Source organism: Phacochoerus africanus, chromosome 8 (genome assembly GCF_016906955.1).
Source record: "Phacochoerus africanus isolate WHEZ1 chromosome 8, ROS_Pafr_v1, whole genome shotgun sequence".
In the NCBI taxonomy this organism is placed as follows: Eukaryota; Metazoa; Chordata; class Mammalia; order Artiodactyla; family Suidae; genus Phacochoerus; species Phacochoerus africanus.
In genome coordinates this window covers 143,974,949-143,993,007 of record NC_062551.1, presented here as the reverse complement: position 1 = coordinate 143,993,007, position 18,059 = coordinate 143,974,949, and the positions used below count along the sequence as shown (strand labels likewise).

Here is an 18,059-nt window from a genome sequence, read left to right as displayed (position 1 = left end):
TCACAGCAATGCCGATCCTTAATCCACTGAGCGAGACCAGGGATCGAACCCGCGACCTCATGGTTCCTAGTCGGATTCATTAACCACTGAGCCATGACGGGAACTCCCAAAGAAATATTTTTAAACCTATTTGTTTAACAATTCTTTAAGGGAGCCGCTGAGTGTTATGTGGAGAAATTACAGACGATGGATCACAGACAGCATGTACTTGTCCTAGAAGATGGTGCAAAAAGTAATGTTTGGTTAATATACAATGACTTCTACAAGAAACAATTCTCTATATTAAAAAAAAAAAAACTAAGCTTTTTTCTTGTTGTTCAGCCAATCATCTTGCATCAACAAATCGTCAAATTCTCAGTGTAATTCTACCACAAATGAATCTCACCAAATCAACCCTTCTCAAACAAAACTAACCACAAACACAGCTCTTCTCCATTTCAGTTTCCATAACTTTAAAATGTGAATATTCCCGGTGGACCGACCTGCCTTAGAGTATTGTTGGTAAAATCAAATGAGATAATTTCTATGAAAATGCTCTGAAAAAGGATAAATGCACCATACAAATATGAGGTATTAGGAGTATGATTTCATTACCTAGGTATAACAAATACTCCTCAAAGCATCTCTGAGTCTCTGTCTAGTTTTTGGCTCTACCATAGTCTTCAACTTCTTTTTGCATTGTCACTTCTAAAAACCAGATGTTGGCCTACAAAATTTCCTTGCAATGAAAGGACAAGGGCCCTCTCTACTTTCAAATTGCAAGAATGCTTTTAAAAGTGTGGTGTTTCTAGCTGTTGAAAGTTAGGTGATTAAATAACAGGGAGAAACCTCAAGGATAATCCAAAAAGCAGGCAGACATGACTGGTTAAGACTGGAGGCTGAAACGGAAAAAGGCAGTGGCATAAATGAATATAGAGGTTAAGGGTTTTCATATTATCTCACTCAAGCCACAGCAATTAAAAACCCTAAAAGACATAAACTTTTGAGAGTGAGAATTCTTTGAGAATTAGTACCCAGTCCTACCATTAGCAATATTTTACAGCGCTCCAAATATTTTCCCAAAGGAAAACACTGTTTAAAAAAAAAAGTTGTTTCTTAGTAGGGCTCTGTCTCTCTACTGTGGACTTATATAGAGTTTTTCTACACTCTCTTTCCCATTTTGAAGAATGCTAAAAGTTAAATGAAACATGGATGGGTCAATAATAAGTACACTGAAGTTCTTAAGTGCCCTTCTTTTTAAACCTCCACCCCAATTACATCCCTCCCTTGAGGATATTTACAATCCTCTATGACACATGCTCTGTACCTTCTTGGTTCAAGGAAAACACACCTACAGCATTTCAAATTAACTACTGACCCTTATGCTCACACTATAAACAAACCCTTTTCAAAATCTCAATTGCATTGTGTCCACATTGATTAAAGCTTGAAGCTTGGTGACCTCATGTGGTGTTAACTTCTCCCATGCACCAACAGCATTCTGCCTTTCTACTCAATTACCCCCTTTGGTGCCAGAGGATCGCTACCCAATGAACACACACAATGGACTTCTGCTTCATTACACTAACCAACAGCAGGATAGAAATAAGCAGAAGAGGAATAAACAAGCTAATTTATCATGAGGACAGAGCAAGCTTTCACCAGTCTCGCCATGGAAAACTTCACTGGTTAACAGGAATATCAATAGTCTGGGGGTGATGTTTATGATCTTACAGATTCTAACAGAGCCAAACAGAACCTCAGTGTGATTAAAGAATTTTGCAGATTAGCAGGTGTGAACACATGCACACAAAAACTATGCCTTAAAACTCTGGGGTCCTACATAAAACCTGCTGAATAATTATTTGGGGAAGCACAACCCAGGGCTTTGGATAATGTGAACTGACACCTTGGTAATTTGCCCCAAGTGTTCGACCTAACTGTGGGGCCCCTCTTATTCATCTTTGAAGAGGTGGTCAGGAGGGACCCAGCCTCTTTGTGAGAGGGGTCTGGATGTTCCCCCCTTCGTTAGGCATGGCAAGGGCACAGCGGCTGATTGAATTAACAACTTTGGAGGGCTTCGGTCCCAGTTCCCAGACATTAGCACCATCATCCAGAACAAATTAAAAGTCTCACAGCAATTAAGCTGATTTTGAAAATGAATTTCCCATGGTTCAACGGTTCAACAAGCAATCTTGAGTTAAGTATTAGACAAGAGTTTTAGAAGGAGAAGCGGAGGAACTGACTGCGAAATTTGCAAAGTAAACGTATATTTGGTAGAGGCATAAACAATAAAGCCTCTGCTAACCAGGCTTTTACATTTCTTTTATATGAAATTAGAAATAGTCACAGAAGGGTGAAAGAATAAAAAGTTAACACAGAATTATATTAAAATGGTGGGTTTTTGGAGGATTCTTTTCCCTTTGTTTTTGATTGCTTTAACATCATTGCATTCCTGTTTAAAAACAAATAAAATTGGGGGGGGGGGGCAAAAACGCATGTTTCTAGTCACTAGATTTTAATTTCACACAAACAACCTAAACCCAACTCTAGAACCATCTATATCTCTCTGAACCAGTGTATTCAGGTTCAGAGCAGGCATAAAGCCTTTTATGTCAGTTTTCCAAAGGACGCTAAGGGATTTAACACTGGGAACTCATTCTTGGGTTAAAAGAATAAGACCAATAATAAAAAGGCACATACCACATCCTATGTGTTCACTATTTGCAAGTTACTCTACACAGAGTTATCATTTCACAGATTATTTCATTTAATTATCACAGCAATGTCACAAGACAAGCACTACACATCCCCTTTTACCCAAGAGATAGATGAGAAAATTGTGGCTCTGAGGTTAAATAATTTGTTTGTTCAAGGCCACATAGTCAACAAGGTGTACAGTCAGGATTTCCATCCAGTCCTGAGCCCAATGCTCTTGCTTACATTGAAAATAGCAAACTCCCATTTCCACTGTGGTTCTACCTAGCCTTTAGAGCAGTGAATGGGTTTATAGCACACACACACACAAACATTATTATTTTAGAGGAAAGCCTACATGATGACGTGATGACCCAGATGAGGAACTCCCGTCGCCCTTTCAAGTCTGTTTTCTCTCCATCACCACCACTCCCTCTCTCCTGACCCTTAAGGTGGGGCTCTATGCCCCTTCCCCAATACACCCACCTCTAGCCGGAAGGTCTGGATAAGAGAAGTCCACATCCAGCTTTTGGGTGGTTTCTGCTTGGTTTCTCCTTGGATTCTGTTTCCTTCCCTTTCAGCTTATATCTGCTTCTTAAATCTCTGTTCCCACATCTCCACCTGGCTCCACTGAAAATCAACAGGCCCAGGTTCCTCTTTGCCTGTAGGCACATATTCAGCACAGCACGTTTCAGTTCTGTGCAGGAACCTGGAAGAATAAGTGGATGAATTCATTCCCACCCACCAGATCTACAAGCTGAACACAATGGAATGCAGAGGTGGTTATTTGAATGTCTTATGCTTTCTTGTCAAGGGCAGTTATAAAAGCTGACATCATAAGTTCATTACAGATCTCTAAGAAGAAACCATAAACACATCTGCAAAATTCTTAGAAGGGAAATTTTGGAAGATGAATTTCCATCTTTAAAAGTTTATAGAAAATTAGCACATTATGTGGTTTCTTAAAGAAGTCCCTAAAAAACACCCTCATGGAGCAGAATAAACGCACTTACTTCTTAAAGAGAATAAATCACAAAATTCCATTACGGTTCAACATTCCCATCCGAAGATTCAACATTTATTTTTCTTTTTTTTTCTTTCTTTTTGCCTTTTCTAGGGCCACTCTCGTGGCATATGGAGGTTCCCAGGCTAGGGGTTGAATCAAAGCTATAGCCACCGGCCTATGCCAGAGCCACAGCAACGCCAGATCCGAGCCGTGTCTGCAACCTACACCACAGCTCACGGCAACACTAGATCCTTAACCCACTGAGCAAGGCCAGGGATCAAACCCACAACCTCATGGTTCCTAGTCAGATTCGTTAACCACTGAGCCACAACGGGAACTTGAAGATTCAACATTTTGATGCTTGCGCCTGTTCTCTTTTTCCCATCAACCTTTATCAGCCAGTACAGATAACCAGTGACAATCAATTCTCTGCCTTTATGGTCAAATAAAGACCAAACACAGAGATCAGACTTAGCAGTAATCAGTGTATAACAGTAGGCACAGGTAATGAAACACTCATTCCCTGGGTGGGCAGGAAACTTGGTTCAAATCTTATTCTCTCATTATGACTTCTCTGGGCCTTAGTGTCTACAATACAACAAGAAAAGGTCTGAGCATATAAACCATGAAGGTGACATAATCCTTTAAGTTCAAGTGAATAACAAAAAACCTCCACTAATTTAAATGATAAAAGAATAGCCCAAATGAGTGTTAAGAATTTTAGGGCAGACCTTAAAGTTGAAGCATTTCAGCTACTTCTGCAATAGGTCCAACAAAATGCAAGGCACTTATCTATTTCTTCAAAAAGTATTACTGACCACCTATACTGCACTACCCCATCCTTGCTCTTATGTAGTTAATAGTCTTAGAGGGATTATATTTTTCTTTATGATTCCTTATAATACAGCATGATAATTCTAGCTAAAGCTTCAGAATTAGTTAATATTTTATAAGAAAAAGATCGCTTTTTTCCTGGAAGCTTGACTTTCAAAGGTCTTTGTCATTTATGTTATGTCTGGAAGCAAAACTTTTCCCAATGGATGATGATTTTAATTTTATAATGTAAAACAGAAGGACAACTGGGATTTGCTATGCAGCTAGTATGGATAGAATCTCTCTCTTCCATGTATTAAGTGATATTCATTTAAAAGTCATGCTGCCTTAGCTCATCTATGCTTTTTATGAGCTGTGACGACTGACAAGCATTTTAAAAGGCAAAAAATTTAAGATTCAAATTAAACCTTGGTGAAAACTATCACTAACTGGGTCAAAAAGTGAGTTAATTGCTCTAATTCACCTAATGTGTGGACGACATGCTTCATGAATGACTGGCTTGTGTGGTTTAAACTTAATGGGAAGGCTATCAAGCAGGGTTGCTAAGTTTTGAATTTTATGTAATCCATTAAGAGGCAGAAATAAGCCACCATGAGCCTAACTAGACATGGGATGACTCAAAAAAACAAAATCCTTAAAAAGTTAATTAGCGATGACTTCTAAATCAGGGGAATGGCTATCACACAGATTGATTTAACACATATGCACAGGTAGCTTAGGTTCTCTCATTTAAACTTACGACCTCTAGTGAGATTTTTAGATGAGGAAACTGAGTCTCATAGAATGAAAATGATTTGCCCAAGTTTGATAACAAACCAGATCAGACCTAAACCACAGGCCATTGGTTAGAAATCTACGCCTTTTTTTTTTTTTTTGTCTTTTTAGAGCTGCACCTGCAGCATAGGGAGGTTCCCAGGCTCAGGGTCCCATTGGAACTGTAGCTGCCAGCCTACGCCACAGCCACAGCACTGGGGGATCTGAGCTGAGTCTGACACCTACACCACAGCTCAAGGCAACACCAGATCCTTAACCCACTGAGAAGGCCAGAGATCCAACCAGCGTCCTCATGGATACTAGTCAGGTTCCTTATGGTTGAGCCAGGATGGCAACTTCCAAGAAATGTGATCATTTTGAATGGAATGATCAGTAAGTTTATCATTGAACAGAAACATGGAAAACCTTAAGCCAACACCATGTTGTTTTGTCTTATGACCCTTTCTAGGAATCTTATAAGAAGCCCAAGTCATTAAAGGGAACTTTCTAAATTTCTGTAGCAGTGAGTGCTGCTTGGCTGGGAGAGTTACTTGAAAGCGAGATACAGCTTTCCTGGACAAATTTATGTCAGTCCTGACCTAGCAATGCGATCCTTTCAAATATATACTAGTGCTGACTTTGTTCAAATCCCAAGCCTACTTCTCATCCCTCTCCCAAGCCATATGTTCTCTCTCTCTCTTAACAGGTGAGTAGGGGAGAGGGGCATGGAAGAATTCTGACAGCTATTAAAGATAAAAAAAAAAACTAATTGAAAGGTGACCTTAGTCTACGTTAGTTTAAAAATCTGGGGTGTCTACAAATTATCCTGTTTCTTTCTCTTTCATCAAACTGTTACCCAGAAATTCTATGTTCTCATAGAGCAAAACTCTGTGCTGTTGGGACATGTTCAAAGAATGGTACCTGCCAAGAATTTAACACCGACGCACTCGTGAACCTGCAAATGCTGTAAAATAAGGAGCAAGGATGACTGAAAGGATATCTAAGGCCCTGGGATTGCCTGTCACAGACAAGCCCCTCCCCACCCTACCTAACCCTACCTCATAATTCTAAAGAAGCTGGTCCCTTTCAAGTGCACGTTATGTTCTTTAAATGACAGCAAAACCCTGGCACGATCTTTCCAAAACCTCAGTAAAAATCTTATCTACAACTTGCCTCAGCCCAGGCACGCAGGGGCTAAAGTCAGAGCCCGTTGCACACAAGCCAGAACTAGCTTAACAGAGCAGAGCAAAGAATGTGGGGATAAGTATTTTCTACATTTCAGGCATTCCGTTCTCAGGTGAGTTACAACCTAAATGACAGCAGAGAAAATATATAAAAACCCAGGGTAAAAGAAACAGAAAAAAGACCTTGATCTGCCTTGAGAGAGGGCTGGGTTTCAAAAATATGGAACCCAACCCTTTGGCTGTGATCACATAAAATCAAACATGTTAAACAGAGAATTTTAAAAATATATATTCGTTACAGCTAAAGCAGAGGATGCAGAAAAACAGTGCTTTGTGACTCTTAGTTTCAACAAAAAAAAAAAGAGGAAGAATTTACTTGCACCTCTAAAATCGTAAAAATATGCTCATCAGTAACAATGGCACAAGGCCTTCAACATTTTAAGCCCTATTTTAGTGAATTTTCTACTTGCAATTAGCTTCAGAGTGAAGAAATGACAGAGACAAAGGATGACCAATTTTGTCGTTTCTTTTGCATACAAAATAGATGCCCCCCAAAAAATACTGAGCATGTCGCTTCCCTTAAACTCAACATAACTTCAGAATTATGCCTGCCACAAACATCCCCTGAAAGCACAAAAGTTAGTCACAATTTTAAACAAAGAATCATCAGACTGATGAAGTCTTTAAACATGAGGATGGCGCTTCAACTGGATTAGTAAGGATGTCTCATAATGCATGAGTTTGGGGTTTTTTTAAATTTTAAATTACGTTTTCTCAAGTAAGCAAGGAAGAAATTTAGTTTTTTGCTTTTTTAAAATTATATGATGTTCTTTAAAATCCACATAGAACAGCTTAACATTCTATATAACCCTATTGCTTTATGAAAATTAGCTAAGAACATTAAGTTCACAAAGGCAAGCAGGAGACAGCCAAGTTGTTGCTATTTTATTTTAGAATAACAGAAAAGTCAAGAGAGCTACAAGAACCTCAAGTTGGGAATTTCTGCAGATTAACTCTATGGCCTCAGACAGAAATTGGATGGTCTTCGTGCTGAAATTCAAGAGGCATTAGAACCTGAGCTGAAACCAAGGTTCTGCCTCTTATTGTATAAACAAAGCCCCTTCTCTTTCTTAGGACTCTGATTCCTCTTCAACGGAGGTAGGACAAGATGGTCTTTCATCTTTACAATTTAATAGCAACAAGCGCCATAGCTTCCATTCAGGCCAACCACCGCCAAAGCAGACAGACAGAGGAGACCCAGAAAGCTGCACATCTGGCAAATGATAAGATCACACCGCTCTAGAGTAGAATCAATTAACATACCCCAGCTTATAATGTAGTGATGTGACTGCGGTGGGGAGGAGGGGGGGTGCTACCAGGTGTGTGATGATTTGCCTATATCCAGAAACCCCCAGAATCCTGGGCATGCTCCCTTTCTCTTCCTGTGTCCTCATGTTACCTACCACATGCCTACACCTCTCTGATGCCAGGGAGTTTCTGTGGCAAACCATTCCAACTGTTGCAGACTTAGAAAATGGCATAACCCAACTCTATTAAAATTGTCTACAGAGAAAAAGTAATAGTCCTGGAGTAAAATTGTGCATGCTTGAGGACAATGATTTAGACTCATGTTCTTATTTGCTAGTTATCTGCAGCAATATTCATATCTACCATTTGGGGAAGGTTCATTATGAGACATTTGATTATAATGGGAATTCATGATAGAAAGTAGGCTGACCTCGGTGCATGTAAAAACCCAAAATGAGTAACACGCTGGGTCTTTTCCCTTCCCTCTCCGAAATAGATCCATGCATCTGGAGGTGTTTGACAAAATGGTAGTGACTCAAAGAAGAAAAAGAATAGAAAATAAACAACATCAAGGCTAAGTTCCTCCAGATCTAAGAGCAGTGAGGTACAGGGAAGGAAAATTAGGACACAGATATAGGGTTAAGTGGATGGTTTCAATAAAAAGTCCTTTGGGAATCACATCTCTGGTGGGCCTGGTCCAATAGGAAACCCAAAGGGTACCTTATCCTCACAACAGTGGATTTCTCACCACAATCGTCTGTGAAACAGGAGGCCTCTGTCCCACATCATGGATGAGGGCAGGAGCCAAGGAGCTTTGGCTGATTAGAGGTCATGGAGACCACAGATCATTTGTAGAGTTACAGCCAAGTTCCTCTGCACTACATGATGCTGCCTTGAGACCAGACCCTCTCTCTTTCTCCCCGCTCCCCCCTTCTATGGAAGGGGTCATCCCCAAACTAAAAGCATCAGTTAACTGGCTCCCAACCAGCACTCCTGAGCTTAACATTATTAATCTGGAGCTTGAAGAAGGAAAAAAAAAAAAAAACAATCATTTACTGACCTTCTTCATAATGAAAAATCATAATGCCTTGCCAAAAACAAATGTGGTAAGTTGGCCTCTTCTCTCAATTACCTCTGCTTTCTTGGAAACATGTATTTGTGGATAAAGCCTCTGAATTCACCCAGGGAATTAACTAGAAGATTAAGAAGGTCCTTTAATTCCTGTGGGTCAGTGAAGAAAGAATGCCCTTCACCAGGGCATATTAAAAGAATGGAGCAGGAAGGAAAAAAAGGGAGCAGAAAATTGCATTTGAAGACCCAGAATTAAACAGGCATAGTAGATAGAAACACTAGCTCAGTTTGGGAAGAGTAGGTGGCATCAGAAGTAGATTTTGGACATCCAGGCACATCCCAAAGAGATGTTCTCATATGTTTACAAAGGCCTTAATTTTTCTTTCCTGAACCATATTCTATTCCCATCTCCCTTTTCCACACCCACATTCCCCTCTCTTGTATATACAATATTTAAAATAGCTATATTCGGGACCTATTGTGTATACTAAGTCTAGGCGGCATTCAGGAGGTGAGTTATTTCAACAAGTTTTCGATTTCAACTCTCAGTCACACTTTGCTGTGTGTAATTTCTTTTGGGGGGGAGCTAGGGTGTAATTTCCTCAGGTTCATCCCTCACCAACATGGTATGCAAGCATTGGCCAACATTTAGAATGGCTGGTAAAAGAGATATTAATATATATTAGGAATCTGGATCATTTGTATAGGAAGTAACTAGGTCAATGAATAGTACCCAGGCAGTCAAGGGAGTATGTGGTTTGGGAAAGGGGGTTTGGGAAAAGGGTTGAAGCAGAAAATTAGTGAGACTGACCTTTTACCTTCTATTGAATATATGTAGAATCAATTTCATCAAACTTGGCTCTTTGTTTCCCATAGAAATTGAAGGAACAATAGGAAGAGGGTGGCATTAGATTTAAGGGCATGGCTTGATTCAGTTCAGAATCATGGGCTTGAATGCCAGCCCTCTTACTTACTACTTCGGTTAACTCCAAAAAATTCCTTAAGTGAGCCTCACATTCATCTGAAAACTGGCAAAAATACCTGCTCCTCTAGGTCGTTATGTTCATTAAATGAATCAATACATGTAAAATGTTTTCCATAGTCACCCAATAAATCTTCAAAAAAAGCAACAAATTGTAATTATCCAAATCCCTCACTACTGGTCAGATGACACTCTGATTATTGCTTTTGCTCCTCTACAAAATTTAATTATGGGTGGAACATGGTCGGGGTGGGGATGGGGGGAGGGACAGGTAGTGCTTAAAGGCGAAGAACCTTTGGATTTTTGTATTCTAAAACATGAGTTGCTCTTTTCTATAATTTGTCGATCCTTTTAGACTAGCCTTATTATGAAAAGGTTAACTGCAAAGCATTTCATCATCAAGTTTGAGAACTTCAATGCCGCAAGCTGCTCCTCCCTACTCCCATCCCCAATCTCATCCAGGCACTTTCTCGGGGAACCATCCATATGTGGCACACCTATTTGGCTACCGTTACCACGTTTTTGGAGAAAATACAAGACCTAAATGAAACACACATGATCACTTAAGATCTTGATGCTATCTCTCATCATCTCTTAGTTTCTATAAAAACTGAGGGCAGTAAATTTTTCAAAAAAGAAAATTTGTCAACATTCTTTCCAGAAAACAAAATATACCTATTTGTGCCTCTGGTTTGAAATGCCCTCAGTATTATGCAGGCGTGTGTATATAAACAAAAAATATCCTTTGGGGAAACAGCATTTTCAACTTTCAGTAAGAGGCTCTTCTTTCAACTTCACTGCCAGTCCACATCTTCTAAAAACCTCTCCAACCTCAGCTGATTTCTTCTCTCCAGCTCTTCCTTTGAAAAGGTCCAGACTTATATAACCACATACCTATGTTAAAACCACTAACTAGAGAAAATAAAATTGAGTAATCCTCCTTAAGGGATCAGAACTCAAACATTTTATGGCTAATGAACTTGGCTGCTCAGCCGATTGGATGATTCATAGACTTGTGGGGGCTGGTTAGAACCTGTAAGAAATTGGTTGGAAGGGCATATATAGATTTCTCAAAAGCTGTCCTCTCTTGGCCTGGGCAAGGCACTGCTTTACTAAGCACAGCTGGACTCCATTTCACTTATCATATCTGATATTTTTCCTTTAATATATTACCCAATGATTTAAAATGAGAAATTAGTTCCATTTGTAGTATTACTTATCATGTCTTTCTACATTCAAACCATTTTTATTTAGCCCTACAGGTCAAGGCTTTGGGAAGTGGGGGCAGGAGCACCTAATGGTTGATAATTCTGGATTAACTGGAATCCAATCCCAGCTTTGACACTAACTAACTGGATAATCCTGAACAATCTGACTAGACTTTTCTGTACTTCATTTTACTTACATGTAAAATGGGTACAACAGTCTGATTTAGCAAGGCTTTGCATGGATCAGATTGAATAAAGTCTGGCACATAGGGTGCATTTAACACATGTTAAACATTATATTGTCTTATTAATATGTCAGGATGAAATATTAACATAACTATTTCATGACATTAACATAACTATTTCACGCGTTCTTAAATTTCCAGCGAGTGAGTGAGAACTATCGCGATGTCAGAAATGTAGGAAATCTTTTGCTAGTAAACTTGGATTAGAAGGGACTCATTAGAACCTCTGGTTCTCCTAGGTTACTTGGGCTTCAAGTCCCCTCTTTTTCCTAAGTCCCAGTCAGCACTGTAGCCCTATCCTGGGTGTACATTAGGCTCTAATCAATATTTTGCACATTAAGCATATAACATGCAAGAGTTCAAAGGTAAGGACTTTTGTACAGTTCAAATTCTAAATCTCCATAGAAACACCTTTGAGGTGTTTCACACCTTCTTCTGTGAGGTAAGACTCTCCACTGTCCACATGGCTTTAAAAGAAAATTTTAAGGCCACATTATTACAAAATGTCAACTAGCTAGGAAAGGCTTTGAGTCTAGATCTAGGTTCCAAGTAGGGGACTTGAAAACCTTACGAAAGCTACACTATTACCTCAAGGAAATGTTTCTCACTTTGAGAAGGAAGAAGGAAAGTTCCAATAGCCGGCTAGACAAGCTGTACTAAATGCTTAGATGAAAGCATGATTAGAGATTGCTAGCACTAGCATGTTTCTGTTGTAATAGCCACGTTGATGGTTTAGTTCTTTAAAAGTCAAATAATGTAATTTGAATTACAAAAAAAAAAATCCCACCTTTCACAAAAGAATTTCTGAGGTTGCACAGTACTTCCACAAACCACATTACTCTGCTAGTTAAGAAAGAAAGAAGACCTGGTATAGTCAGATATGAAACTTTACAATATAAAAAGCAGAATCAAATACAGAAAAATGTAGGCTAACATCAACCAAAAGCCAATTCATTTGTTCTTTTCTCAATAGATACCTAAAACTGCAGGATTACAAGTATTGCATTATTAATACATGCTAAAGTATAATAAATACCACAATAAGCGTAAAATCTAATGCATTGGAAAGCAAACCCTTATATACTCTGCATAACTGTAATTTTATTTAATTTCTTAAAATCCTATCACTTTCAAATAGATGATAGCAGCAGCAGCAAAAAAAAAAAAAAAAAAAAAAAAAACTCTTCACATGAATGCATCCCAATCAAAACCATCCACAGTACCCATTCAAACAATAATACCACAATTATATGGGCCGTATCTCAAAAAAGCAATAGATAATCCCACGTAAAAATTAATAAAACTGATTATATATGTCTGTACATGTATGTATATTATATATGTATACATATAATATCCCCAGCAATTAAAAAAAAAAAAAAAAGGCTGCTCACATAGTGAGCCTTTGAAAGAAAGCAATCTTTCCTAAAAAAATAACAATGGGCAATCTGTTGATATTTATTTAAGTTTGACACATTCTCATTTATAGCTATGCTTAAAATGCAATAATTTTCCATTCATCCAATCCTGATCTTTATACTCTTACCAGTTTTAGAACAGGTGGGAACAGTGACCTGCTTTTCCAACCATTATATCCCCCAGACATGACTAATTTGAAGCTGAGCAAATTGCACATAATGGGCCAGGGAATCAAGTTCACGATTTTTAGTCGGCTGCACTCTTGTTTCAGGGCACATGGTCTCTTCTTTCCCCTCCCCCTTCCACCACCCCTGCAGCTGCTTCTCCATGAACTAAATTCACCAAACGTGAAATCAAAGGAAAATTATTTTTTAAATTTTCTGCAGGCTTATTTTTAAGGAGGATAAAGATTAAGCTATATCTTTAAAAATATTTTCTTTTCCTTCAGGGATTCTTAAGTTTTTAAATGAGTTCTAAATATAAAATAAGTTAAGACACTTAGGAAACCTTCTCAACACATAAGCAAACAATAATCAGATGCATGATTTTATGATGGCTCAAAGTTTTTATAAAAGCATGGCATAATTCAGTCAAATCTTAAGTACCTCAAATTCTGCCATATAAGATATTGCTTTCCAGAGCCTTCTTGCAAAAATCCCATTAAAGGTTTAGCAGGATACAGACCCTGGCACAAAACAAACAAAATAAGCACAAAAACAAACAAACCCCCCAAAAATTTGGTTCTAAGAAGGAGTGGAGCAGTGGAGGATTTAAGCTGACTAAATCAAAATTCAATCCCTCTTACTTCCTTTTTTACTTAGTGTTTAAATTTTTCCCCATCAATTCTAGAAGGTTACAGCCAAATATCAGTCAATACCACAAAAAACTCTCCAAGGACTGAAAAATTCATACAATTTTATAACTGAGAGGGACCTTCAACTCATCAACCTACCAATGAGGAGACAAGCCTGTTGGTTAACTGAAAAAGTGCCTAGCCACTTTGGCTGCAGATTTGTCATTATTGTTTTGGGGTGGTGTTTGGTTGTTTTTGGTTTGTGAATATGTGTGTGGAGTACTTCAGGTGCTTCCAATCAGGATCTTGGCCATTCAGATCCTCCCCCCTTCCTAGGCTGTTGTGTTTCTTTTCATCTAGGACAACAGTGATCAAACAGGTACATTATATATACCAAGGCCAATTCAAAGTGAAGATTTCACTTTCTCACTTGGCCTCTGCAGATGAATTAGAAAGACACGGCACACTCCAGACTCCCGATTTCTTAGGGATCAATGGAGTTGAGCAGTGCAGGAGTTCACCACTCACTGGGAATGGTGGAGGAGGAGGTTTCTGGCCTTTGCTTGGACTTTCCAGCCTACGCATGGCTCTTTCAGCTACTGATTCCACTTGCCTCCTTTATTGAAATTCCATCAGTTGCTTAGTTTCACCTGCAATTCCAATTTAGGGAAGTTTGGTGAAAAAACATGACTTATCTTTTGTTTGTACTTATTTCCCATGTTTGGGTCTTGTAGCATACTTAAGTTCTTAGATTTATTTAACAAACAAACAAACAAAAATTACTCGAACTGGTTGAGATAAAGACTAAGCCACTATTCAAATGTTTAAGGTCTTTTCGGCCTTCCTGCCAGAACTGGGGCCATAGCCTTAGCAACTGAGAAAGAAGAGAAGGTAAAACAACAATTTGCCCCAAGAAGTGTGATACAGAAAATTTTGTCTTTTTCAAGGAAAGTTGGAACGAAAGCATTTCATTTACTGAGGGGACTCTAGACCTATCACTAACTTTTTGAGATTGTTATCAAGCATTATCACTAACAAAGTTCTCTGGGAAAAACAACCATTGGCACTACTAACTCCAAACAAACCCCATATGAACATATAACTGTTCTGACCCTATGGCAGCTCCAGTGTCCAGCAGCAGCCCCTCACCAGTACTCTTGCACCTTCTCCACAGTACCAAGATTCCAGAAACTATACTAGTTCTAAAAGTGCCCTAAGAAATCTACAACAGTGGATAATGGGCTAGATCAGCTTTAGAAAAAGAAAAAGAAACACACACCAACAAACATCAGGGAACTATGTGTAATGGTTCGCTGCTTGTGCAAAAACCTCAAAGAGGATGAAGGTCAGACAGGGATAATAGGCCAATTTAATTCTGAAAGCACAAGGTGCAAGAAATTTTAATTATGGTCTGCCACTGAAATCACACAAGATCCAATGGCATCTAACTGCAACTGCTCATCAAGGGAGACAAGAGGTGTAATTGTAACCGCTGCATAATCACTGTGAGGGCACAGGGAAGGCTGCCTTCAGCTCCCAGTAGAGAATGTATTAAGAGCCTCGAAAAATCCAATACAGGGAAACATGGAGATTGCACATAGCTAAATAGAAGCTCATAACAGAGAGTGAGAGAGAGAGAGAGAGAGTTTGGGGGGGGGGGGTGTCCAGAAATAAAAAGATTAAGCTGTTTGACCCAAATTGAGGATATGAGCTTGGAAAACTCTGAACCTCTTTCTGCTTTGTGGCTACATATAGAGAAAGGCAGAATCTCCTCTAGAATTTTCTCTCCTTGGTGAAGCTTCAGCCACTCTCCTTTGTTTAAACAATTAGCTTGGATGGTAAAGTGATTTACAGAACCAGACTCCCTTTCATTTGTTCCCATCAAACCCAAGTCTGAAACAAAACGCCAGAAACACGACTCAAGGTGCCCAAGCCTGTGCACCTCTCACGACCACAGCAATCACGACGACACCCGCGTCACGGGCTCTGGAAAAAGGACGCGCACAGAAAGCCCCTCCGTAGACTCTCCACTCCGCAAAGTTTTACAAATCCGCAAAATAAGGAAGCCAAGCCTCCCATCCGCGCCCGTGGTGAAGTTGGCTCTGAAGTTTGTGCCCGGACGTCCTAAATCTCGAGGGGGAGGGGAATGCAAGTGTGAGGGAGGATGGATGGAGATGGAGACACAGAGAGAGGTAGGGAGTTTTTCGAGTGGAAGGTCCGCGAAACCATCTTCTTTACCCGGAAAGCCTCTTTAGCTCCGAGAGGTCTCGGCGATGCACGCCAGGGGAGGTCTCTCCGGGAGAGCTGTCACCTGTGGGGGGCTGCGAGGGGGCCGCCCTCCTAGGCGCCAAGGCAGGACCCAAGGCTCCAGACAAACCGGCTCTCGGGGCTCTAAGAAGTGGGGGAGGGGAGATTCGAGAGAGGGCAGGAGGCCAAAAGCAACACCTTTCGGATACGCTTTTCCCCTCCGACCTCTCCAACTTCCCACAGTGCCCGACGAGGACTTTCTCCCACTGCACCCACCCTATCCAGGCTCCCGACCAAGGACAAGACCTGCTGGTGGCCACGGTGAGGGGTGAGGTGGAGGTGCCAAGATTCAGGGGGTTGCAAAGGTCAGGACCCAAAATGCAAGCTCTCAGCCCCCAGCTGAGACAGCCAAAAGCGTTTACAAATGCAAGGACCACAGCTCTGTAACAGGGCTCTGGGTTTGCGCCGGGCGCAGTTCTTCGACTCTACAGTTGTTCCTAATAAAGTCGATTACGTTGCCCTCCGGGAGCTGATTGGGAGAGAACCAAGAGGAAAAGGGGGGAACGCGGGAAAAAGCAGGGAAGAGCAGCAATCAACTTTGTAACCCAGCGCTTCCTCGCGCGATCCGTCGCCATGCTTAAGATTCCCACCCCCGCCACCCCCCTCCTTCCTTTCAAGTGGATACTGAAACTAGGCCAAAACTTTTTCCCCTCCTTTTCTCTTAGCCACTAGACTGGATTGTGCCCCACGGAGCCCCATGGAGCTCTGCTTTCTTAAGCACAATAGCCGGACTAATTAGATCATAGAAGCAAGGCAGTGATACTGTAACAAGTAGCCGGAGAGGCAAAGAGGGAAGGGGCCCGAAAAGAGAGAAAGGGGGAAAAGTTTGCAGTTCTCGCACTTACCAATCAAGCCTCCCACCAGAAAGGCGATGATTTGGAACACAAGCAGAATCCCACCAACAATGCACAGCTTCTTGGTACTCATGTTTTCTATAATTGCCCCAGCCATTTTTGCGCCCCCTTTTTTCTTTTCTCCTTGAAATAAATGTTTTAGGGTGTGTTTTTTGCTCCCTCTCCTTTCACGCTCCCTTCTCCCTCGCCTCCTTCCAGGGCGCTGCAAAAGTTCAGGGGTGCGGGAGCGCAAGGATGGGACCGGGACGGAAGGCGCCCGCACGGATTCCCCCGGCGCGGCCGGCTCGTGCTCCCCCAATGCCCGGAGCTGTGATTGTGGCCGCTCCGCTGCCTGTGGACGCTTAAAGGAGCAGGGAAGCGGATCACATGACGCCGCCTCCCTCCCTTTCTTCCTCCCTCCCTCTCGCGCTTCCTCCCTCCCTCCCTCCCTCCCTCTCTTCCACTCCCCCTTGCCCGCCAGTGCCGGGCTCTGAGCTCAGGCGGGTGCTGGTGTCCCGTTCCCGGGTCTGGAAGGCAGCCTGTCCCACCAGGGGCTGGTGTCCTTTGGGGGTTAATGTTGTTGTTAAGTGGGTTCCCCCTACACCGCTTCCCACACGTTTCCTCTCCTGATGCGAGATTTAAATCACCCGTGGGCAGCTTTGCAGACCTTTAACTTATGCGTCTACTTCAGGAAATGGTCCCCACCCTCAACTGCCAGAACTCTCTTTAGGAAAGAGGAAGAAAAAATTTTAAAGGGACCCAAAAGATGCTTAAGTCAAAGCACGGAGACTGAAGAATAAAGTCTAAGATCGGCTTCCTTCTGCCTGATGGCAGCCTCGTTGTTGGGCAAATATCCACCTAAATCTCCCCACTGCACCCCTTGAGGAACCCTGCTCTCCAGCCAAATCAGGCCACTGTTCATTACCACATTATCCCCTATTCCATAGTTTTCCAGAGCCTTGACCCTGGCTCTTGAAAAAAATATAGTTTACCCCCATCCGAGTTTCAAACATCATTTAAAAACCAACTCGTCTGAAAAAATACTTTCTTGTTTTCTAAACTACCCCCATGTAATATCTCCGGGAATTGAGCCCCTATAGTTCCTGTGTTTACATTCCTACCTCCTCTTGCAGGGACTTGTGTGTACACGTTTGTTTCCACCATTGAGCTGTAAAGTCCTGGGGGATAGGGACCAAGTGCTTTTCATCTGTGTACCCCCTCTGGTGCTTAACAAAATCCAAGCTCTAGTAGGTCCTCCAGTAAACTTTTGTGGAATGAATAAATAAGTGAATGTGAAAGCAAGCCCGCAGTGTGCATTTCAAAAGCTAAAAGGGACCTTATTTGACTTAGACAGGACACATATTAAGTTACAGTGTTTGTTATCTCTTTGCAAGGATATATTTATGTTTCTACTTAATGTCCAGGAGGAAAAGTAAGTGG

The 18,059-nt window shown here is 41.1% G+C and overlaps 1 protein-coding gene across 1 annotated transcript in view; it reads right to left on the bottom strand.

Moving 5' to 3' along the window:
• The window catches only part of WLS (Wnt ligand secretion mediator), a 105,158-nt gene extending 88,147 nt beyond the window's left edge, over positions 1–17,011 (bottom strand). The window contains exon 1 of the mRNA XM_047788690.1: positions 16,632–17,011. Within this exon, the coding sequence (XP_047644646.1) occupies positions 16,632–16,737 (106 nt within the window). The 5' untranslated portion in view covers positions 16,738–17,011. The remainder of the gene's footprint in view (positions 1–16,631) is intronic.
• Between the last annotated feature and the right edge of the window lie 1,048 nt (positions 17,012–18,059).